This window comes from Physcomitrium patens, chromosome 18 (genome assembly GCF_059467195.1).
Source record: "Physcomitrium patens ecotype Gransden chromosome 18, ASM5946719v1, whole genome shotgun sequence".
Classification (NCBI taxonomy): Eukaryota; Viridiplantae; Streptophyta; class Bryopsida; order Funariales; family Funariaceae; genus Physcomitrium; species Physcomitrium patens.
Window position 1 is genome coordinate 9,862,202 of NC_143427.1, and position 9,225 is coordinate 9,871,426.

At 39.8% G+C, this 9,225-nt stretch overlaps 1 protein-coding gene across 1 annotated transcript; it reads right to left on the reverse strand.

Annotated features, from left to right (window-relative positions):
• On the reverse strand, nucleotides 1–8,543 carry LOC112295445 (26S proteasome non-ATPase regulatory subunit 2 homolog A). Its single transcript, XM_024547051.2, has 25 exons — nucleotides 8,122–8,543; nucleotides 7,240–7,340; nucleotides 6,824–6,944; nucleotides 6,621–6,680; nucleotides 6,428–6,495; nucleotides 6,199–6,241; nucleotides 5,947–6,012; nucleotides 5,765–5,803; nucleotides 5,443–5,525; nucleotides 5,214–5,328; nucleotides 4,760–4,834; nucleotides 4,421–4,579; nucleotides 3,996–4,103; nucleotides 3,728–3,823; nucleotides 3,465–3,605; nucleotides 3,190–3,294; nucleotides 2,642–2,863; nucleotides 2,343–2,456; nucleotides 1,962–2,177; nucleotides 1,693–1,752; nucleotides 1,402–1,515; nucleotides 1,217–1,302; nucleotides 873–981; nucleotides 506–684; nucleotides 1–225 (listed from the first exon to the last, which is right to left on the reverse strand). Exons 1-25 carry the CDS (start codon nucleotides 8,254–8,256, stop codon nucleotides 141–143), a joined length of 2,700 nt encoding a protein of 899 aa, XP_024402819.1. The 5' UTR covers nucleotides 8,257–8,543; the 3' UTR covers nucleotides 1–140.
• Between the last annotated feature and the right edge of the window lie 682 nt (nucleotides 8,544–9,225).

Sequence of the window (9,225 nt, forward strand, 5' to 3'; positions counted from 1 at the left end):
TCACGGCAATCGTGCATTTCTTTTACACTCAACATAGCAAAAACAAATCTCCACCCATGTAGAGAAAATATTCAGGAACTTTGAGTCGTGGTTTCCTTCGAAATTATGAGATTATGTGCATGAGGTCCCTTTCTACAAATCTAACTACTCAAATGGTCATGCTGATAATCAGGATTGAGCTTCAAAATCACGAATCCTTCTAACACAGTTGACAAGGGAATATACCTGCGCACCATCCACCATAAGTTTGGATTAGACTACTTGCAGAAATACATGTACAACTTTCAACAATCTGCGCCATAAGCAAATTATTTTGTAGCTTCGTCGTACACACATTACCAAATGGTATTGAACTTCGTGAGGTAAGATTACTTGCAACACAACTTATGCTAGCCAGCTGCTGGCACCGAAAAATCCAACTGATATGGTTACATGTGCGAATTGAAGACGCATCCCGACAAATCACATCCAATTTACTCAGATGCTGCACATGAGAGAGACTTACTTCTCAGTAGCCAGCTCGGCACGGTCACCAGTAGCCAAAATTACTGGAGTGGTGTGTGTCTGGAAGCCAGTGATGGTCTTGGGGCGACCAGCTTGACCAACCACATCAACAGCTTGACCAACTCGTACAGGAACAGGCAAAGGTTTTAAATTTTCATCCAAAGTTATCAACATCCGTGGCTGTCATCCAATAACAAACAATGTTAATAAAACCATAATTTCAAAGAGAAGAGCAAGCAGAGAAACAAAAAAAGAAAGACGAGACTAGGATTATTCAGATTGCCGAATTTAGAAGCTACACTAGCAATTCACCATGACATCAAACTTTCAGCATTTAAGTGTCTACAAGATGAAACTGAAAGATTTACCTGCATTGCCAGCACAAGAAAATACAGAACATAATGGTATTTCCCAAGAATGAAAGATTTCATATCAAAGCTAGCATGCAAAAATGTGATCAGGCCTGCCAACGCCACACTGCATACCAGAAACAATGTCATCAGATATTTCTTTACCTCAGCAAAACATCTTAACAAGTATTATTACAAGAAAATAGCTCGAAGTGAACATTTAATCAGCCAAAAACTAAAAAAGACCACATACACTTCTCCAATGTTACAAAAGCAGTATGGTGTAACCCCACTGACTTCCTAATGTTCAATAATATGATTGACAGCTCAGAAGTCCAACACTGAAACGCTTGGTAGCTTACTTTGATAGCAAAAATCGGTCTGAATGGTAAGGGTTGAGAGTCAACAGTCCTTTCCCCATGTGAACAAGGCCTTGTGCAATCCTAACCTGCATGTCATCAACATGTTGTCATCCAGCCCTAAACAAAGAATAACGCAAAGTAACAGAATAATTAGATGCATAATGAATTAAGGTAAAGAAGCATACACAAAAGAGTAGGCTTGGGTCCTTGTAATAGTAGCTAGAGAGATTGCGAAGCATTCCAGCAATTCGGGCGTTATTGGTTCCCGCTCCTATAAGTCCCAAAGAAATTGTAGCCGACTGTGATATGAACAGTGTTGTGTCAGAACAAACCAACAGTGTATACCAAAATCAAAAACTCATCGACCACTTGTTTAGGTTAAAACCACAATTACCATGTAATCCACAGAACAACTATAATTTCATGCGCAAATGTTGGTAGGAACAATGATGAACACGGATAAAAGAAAACAATACCATGGCCACTTCAGAATCACTGTCGTGGCTGAGACGGCTCAGTGTATCCATTACACTAATCTGCAATCAGAAATTAAAAAAAATAAAAATTGATATCTCAAACCACATAATTTTCATAAGGGGACATTTGTTGTGAGCAGTAGCCTTCAGCAAAAAGTCAGCAGCAAACAAAAGAAAGTAATGTTAAACACATCGAAAGATGTGGATGTAAGAATTGCCAACATACTTTTACACAGTCCTAATTAGTGCCACAACAACTTCTGCTTTACCTTAGGATTTGAAATGGATAGCAATCCAAGAGCAAGCGGCACTGCTCGCCGGATGTTCTGTTCACCGTATTGAAGAAGATGTTCCAAGGATCGAATGGCCATATCACAGCCCAACTCTTCAGCCATTGCTAGCAAAGCAATACCCAAAACAGCAGGAGCCTGATGATTATCACCCTTCTCCAAGTGGTCACCACACATGCTTAGCATAGCTTGAACCTGCATTCAAAAGAACACTTCAGACAAAAAATACATCTGTAAACACGCTAAGTAGTGATCTCTAAAAAAGTAGCACTAATACTAGAAAATGCATTTTCTGGTCAACAAAAAAAAATCGTCATTACCATCACAACAAAAAGGAAACGGAAAAGGAAAATAATCCACCTTGAGAACATTGCCTGTTCCTGCATATGCACAGGTCTCTACAGTGACAAGACAATACTTCGAAATTTTCTCATTTAATGTCTTAGCCACCTCCATGGTTGCGTCTGCAGCATCCTGGATACGACGAAACAATATGATTCCAATTCGACATTAAAAACCTTTACTTAAGGTTTTCTCCTTTAAAAGTCTCAAATTGAACAAGATTGCAGTAACTACAATCTTAGCAATTTACATACTACAATCGGAATGGAGAAAGTGCTATATCGTATAACATGGAAATTGGCCAAATAGCACAGTACCTGCTTCCCAAGGTACAGAAGACCTAGACCAAGACATAAGAAGCGAGTCAATGGTTCTCCAAGCTCAGACTCGCTGCGGTCCATCAAAGCGAGGACAATAGATTGTGCAACATCTTCATTACAAGAGCCCACATAGACGAGACCCAAAGCTACAGCGGCAAATCCTGCTAAATCGATTGCAACCTTTGAATCTTGCAGTATCGGTGTAAGTAGTTCCAACACCTGAATAAAATCGAACACCAGTATAGGTTATTAAGCAATCCTCCCCTAATAAATCTAAAAGTCAAAAAAGTGTTTGCTGTCAAGTATTGCAAGACTAATATCTGCTTCAGAGCTTGTCTAATACGTGAATGTTTTGGCTACCATGTATCAGCTGACTATTCCTCAAAACCAGTAATTAAAAGGTCACTGGCAGCTGATAAAACGGACAAACCAACGAAAGTTACTGTATTTTCATGAACCAAGAAAAAGATGAAAGCCAAGAGACTCAAAGTTATACAAAAACGTGAAAGAAAAAAAGAAATAAGAAAGACATTAGTACTTCTAACCTCCTCTTTCTGAGAACCAGCATAGGCTAGCCCAAGTCCCATAACAGCTCCAATGCGGACTGTTAAGTCTTTCTTGTTGACAGAGTCAAACAGAAGAGCATACGCCTGTCATCAGTAAGTGTCACATTCAGTAAATTAAAACACACAGATTACCGAAGCTAGAATAGGTGAGTTGAAAAGTTACATATTATGGGTACATTATGTAAATTAATTCAGCAGATACATTCCAAAATTGTACGACAAAAGTGAAGGATAATAGTGCAAGGAAAACCTACCGGGTCGCACTCATTGCGAACACCACTATTGATGATTCCCACAGCAAGTAGAGCCCCAGCTACCACATGGTTGTCCTCGCTATACAGGTATTTATCAACCAGCGGAAGACCACCATCAACATCCCATAACATTATAAGCCCCTGATCGAACAAACCCAATTGACGTATCAGCATATTGATAAGAGCCCTGTATAGACCATGGGTGCATAAACCATCTATTTAACAAACTTTACCATCAAACCACATTTGTAAAAGATCATTACCAAGCTCGCTGCTGCAGTAGCCTTTCCGTGCTCCTTGTTCTTGAAAAGCCAGCCGCCAGAACTGCTTTCAGTAACTGGAGCAGTCATTAACTTGTCCTGCAATAGAGTAAGAATGAATTTTAAAAAGTCGAAGAAAACTATTTAGAACAAGATAAGAGTTTTGATACACGACAAGCATTACCCTGAAAAAGAGGTGCAGACAGCTATGCATCTACCAAGCCAGGATCAGAAAGGAGGGAAGATTGCAAAGGTTTATTCAAAGCCGTACCACGCCGAACCCAGCATTCACGAATCCATTAACAAAAGTGGCAGCCAGATTTTGGCGAGCAGAATCTACGCTAGCTCCTGCACTTGCACGGCCATCCACCAAGTGGGCCTGCGACATACACAAAAAAAAATTATATTGACACAAGTAACGGGGTTGAGATGAGATCATGTCGCATCAATAACACTCCGCATGAAAGAATCTCCGCCGTTAAAATTTCCAGGTACTCAAGAGATCCTAGAGATTACATCTCATACCAACTTCCCACAAAGAGCGCCACTACCTTCTTCCATAAATTTTTCATCAACTTTTCAACCAACACAAAAAAATACTTCGGGTTGGATATGCTGTGGAAGCCAATGTTGGGTAATCTATCTCAGAAAAGTAAACCAAGACAAACATGTCAAATGAAGGGATGTGTACGATACCTTGTATAAATCATCCGGGGTTTTAGGTTCCATCACATCAAGATCACGAGCTAGGGTGAGATAGCCCTCGCTCAATTTGCTATTGCTAATGAGTTCTTGAAGTAGTTCGCGTTGCTCCTCATTGTCAGCCATTTCATCATCGAGCTCGATAGATACACCCTGCATCACACTAGCAATAAGATAAACGAATACTACATAAATTTAAAACAAATCACAAAGCAGGCTGTGGTGAAGCTTCATATAACAACTGAAATCAATGCCCATCAGAAAACCTTGTCCAAAATGATAAACAGGATCAGATGAGTGATGACTGCGATGAAAACAGAATAAGAGGCTGACCTGTCTACCAAGGATGTAGCAAAGCTGCTGCTTTTCTAATGGATCTTTGCATGCTGCAAACGTTTGTTTCACATACTGCAGTGAAACATCAACACATTGTACAACAATCAGCACTCATCCATTCCCCACAATTATAGAGGAATTTGGTAATCAAGACCACAAAGCATGGTTAATTGCATTTTGGATAACAGAAAAAAGAAAAATCCATGCCTACGTCCCACCTAAAAGGTTCTACAAAATTCCCAAGGTTTTTCTTGAAGGATGAGATAAGTAAATTCATATTCTAATTTGAAAAAGTCAAATTAAAATTGGTCTCATAAGCATCTTCCAAGAAAACTAAAAAATTATTGAAGGTATCCTGACGGATCACTCGAGCTCAGAAAGGATACCATGTGCGTTAGTATTCTCCAGCCTTCACAAACCAAAAATCGAAAATCGAAACTTGATAGTATACCTGAATATTGCCCATTCGCAACGCGACTCGCAAGGCCTCTGGGAATTTGTTGAACTTGCAGTATAGTTGGTACGCAATTTTCAACACTGCCATATCCTCTGGTTCTGGGACATAACTGTATAGACAACCAATACCACTTCGTTGAAATCCATTCAAGCTGGAACTTATCCCCAAAAGAAATTCACGGCCAAAGATGAGAGCAATATGTACTTGGTGAAGAATCAAATACCTAGCAAAACTGGTTAAATAAGAACAGGTACGCTTGTGATTGGCTTTGTCAATGTGGTCAATAAGCATGTCAAGTTTATCCACCTGCAGAAAAGAATCCACAACTATTTAATACGACCGTCAATAGCAATTGAAAGAACAAACACACACAGGAACACCCCCCCCCCACCCTAAGAGAATAAAGTGGAATTCAAAACCAGCAGAAATTAAGCACTGCTAAGACAACAAAAACACTCAAAAACTCAAAACGATTATACTAATAACAATCTTGCACCAACAGAGACTAAAATATTGGGTAGTTCGTCAAAGCTTTGTCTACGAACCTCCATTAGAAGATCCACAGCCTCGGGTTCAGCGTTGTGCTACACAGGGGTAACACAAAGAACTTGTCAAAATGTATGCACGGCTTGCAAAGAAAAACACAACAGTGGTATTTTACGTTACTCCAGAGTAAGCCCAAATAAGCTAAAAGTATAAACGAGTAATTGATAATGCCGCGATTTACCTTAACGTGGAATGGGACAATCTGCTTAACCAGATCCATCAAGTCATCAACAGGTTCATCTGCAGCCTGCAATAAGTATATATATATTAACACGTGGAAAAGAAGCACAGTTTTAAAAGATGTTCATACAGGATCCTACTTGTAGTAAATGTATCAAACAAAATCATCCAGACAAACTTGGCACTCCTTAGACGAAATACTAAGCAGCTTCGTCACGAGCCCTCGCATGTGTTTTGGCTACTCAATATGTACCTGCCGTTGTTGAAACTCATTGCCTATCTCTCCAGCCAAGTTCCTGCAGAATGCTCAAGCACAACACACCCATGAGACATGTTCAATCTTCCACCAAAGAAATCGTCAGTCAGATAAATAATGCAACCGAAGGTAACTATCTTTACACATCTCAATCAAATTATTGTAACACTGGCATTCCTATGAATGCACGCTAATTATTTCGCAAAGAATAATACTTAGAACATACCTAACATACTCGTGACCCCATGAACCGATATCTCCAACTGTGCCCTGCAGTCTGAACCGCAAGCTTTCCTATACGATTTCCCGATAAGAAGTTGCGATTAGATTAAGCGAATGCTCTGACAATGCAAACTGATAAGTATGAACCAGAATTCATTGCAGCTTGAATAAAATTCACTGAGAAATAGTTAACTTACTCTATTCCCCTCCTCTGACATTGTAAGTGCAAGTACGGATAAGATATCCGCCATGAACCTCTGCAAAAGAAAAAAAGCCAAAGTCAAAATAATTCACTGAGTTCGTTCACAAGAACAAATATATGATAAATCTACTTGAAACGATGAAGGTATGAACACAGAATAATTAATAAAAACATATGATACAATATAGGAAAAATTACCTTAAGTTCAGAATGTGGCATTTTTTCATAGTGTGTTATCAAAGTTCTGTAATGAGGTCGAAGGAATTTGAGTGGTTTGGGAACTGAAGTCATCGAGCTAGTAGCTGTCCTGATTTCTTGTCTGCAGAAAACCATTCCGCAACATGAAGCCCCATCCGTCACCATTCTACGTAAATTGCCTTACTCAGACACACATCCAATATCTTTCACGGTGGAGCTTCATTCGCGATTTCCGAACCGTGACAGGATTATACAAAAGAAAATAGAATGTGATGTCCACGCAGTCGGCAAAAAGACTACAAGAGGTAGCTGAACACTCCATGGAGGGAGGCCGAATCCCGCCCATTCCGATGGTGCTATTTCATTCTTCGAAAACAAAAAATGGAAAAGGAATAATATTCTCTGTAAAAATGCACCTCATAGCTTCCAAAGCAGCTCTCTGAATTCCCTCTTCTGAGTCTTGGGCTCGTTCCACATATAGTTCCAACTGCTGCTTTAGAGCAAGATCTTCTTCCGACTGCAGGCCATCCAAAAAATTATAAAATTGAATCATGGAAAGCTACTCACAAGGGAGAGAAAAATACACTCATCATTGTCCATGCAGAAACAGGATTGAGATCCAAAGAAGCGTAACGGCTATGCCCATCGTCAGAACATTAAAAGTTAGCCTGTAAGCATCTACCTCCACCACCACCAAATGCATTACTATCCATAACTGAGTTCTCTTGAGCCTCAATTGACTCACCCCGACCATCAACTTTAGGGTTCTTTTCACATCAAATGACCAAGGCGAACCACTGACCTAACAACTATGTCCACCCTTCAAAACCCGATCAAACCATCGATCAGCTACATGGCTACAAAAGAATACAATACGCGCCCGATTTCCAATCAACATACATCACAATCATTATTCTCCTCACTGGAACTGCTTATTAAAATGCACAAAAGAAAATCCCTAAAACTAGAATACAATCAGCTGCAAAAACTCCAGAGATTTCCATGATTTCCACAGCCTCCCACCACCCTTCAAAAGCATCCCAAAATATCCCCAAACACCAAAATTAAAATTCAAGCATAAAATTAGTATCGAGGTATTGACCCAATTTTTCTACCCGAGAAAGAGAAAATCTTCTCCTGATCACTGCTAAACCCACCCAAAAAAATCCTAAAAAGAAACCACTATCAAAATCCTATTAAAAAAAATAAAAAACAACCTAAGCCACCCAACCGACCATACGAAAACAGAACCCTCGGAGCTCACAACCATGACCAAGCACAATGGAAACCCCACTCACCAAATCATCATCCTTCTTCTTCTCCTCCTTCTTCTTGTTGAGCCCCGTCGCGCCGTCCTTCTTCGACGGCGGCACTGCGTCGTGGTCCATCCGCTCTCCCGGTGCTCCCCCGTTCTCCTTCGGATCCGGCGCCATGGTTGATGCTACTCTAGACTGACAAATCGAACAACAGGGAGGGACAGTAGAAGGAAGGGGCAATGAATGGGGATCAGTCCAGCACGGGATACAAAACTCCCCTCAAATTGGTGGGTCTCGAGGGAGAGAGTCCGACACAGAAATGAAGCAAGCAATCAGGCGAGCAAGGCAAGCAATCTAAACTAATCTAATCAAGCCCCACATGTGAGAGAAACACATCAGGGCGTGGTTTCCACTCCTCCTCTTCCTCCTCTACTTCCTCTTCGTTTTCGTCTTCTCTTTTTTACGTCTTCTGCTTCTACTTCTTCCCCCTTCCTCCATACTTTCCACCCCTCCACGTCCCTTTGTGAGGTCCGTTTTTTCTGAGGTCTCCAGTACCTCAACCCACGTGTCTTGCGGAACCGGCTCTGAGGTCTTGAATGGGGATGTGCATGACGCGTGTCGGTTGTCGTGGTAAAATTTCAAGTCGAGCAAGTTTCTAAGTTTTTATTTCTAATTTCTATTTTTAGTTTTTAGTTTCTAATTTTGTTCGTGCCTTCAGTTGTAGGTTTTGTCAGATGATGAGAAGAGGCCATTGTATATGATCAATATCATTTTAGAAAGAATTATGTTTTGGGCCATTGCTCTAGAGCAAGCAAATGAATTCTTTTGCAATATTTTTATGACAATCAAAGTTATGAATTACAAAAAAAATATGAGATTTTTTATATTTAACTTCATATAAAATAATGATTTATAATTATTTATAAATATTTATTCATTTTGATTTGTGAATCCTCCAATAATGCTTCTTTAATTCAGGAATTCCATGTGGGTCGTTTGGAGGCATCGATATTTATTTTATTGATATGCAACTTTGATATGTAACTTTATACTTGAATTCATTTTATTACAAAAAAAACTCTTTGACTTTATTATGATTGACATTGAGTTTCATTTTTGGATTCTCCAAAGTAAGCAAATGAATTC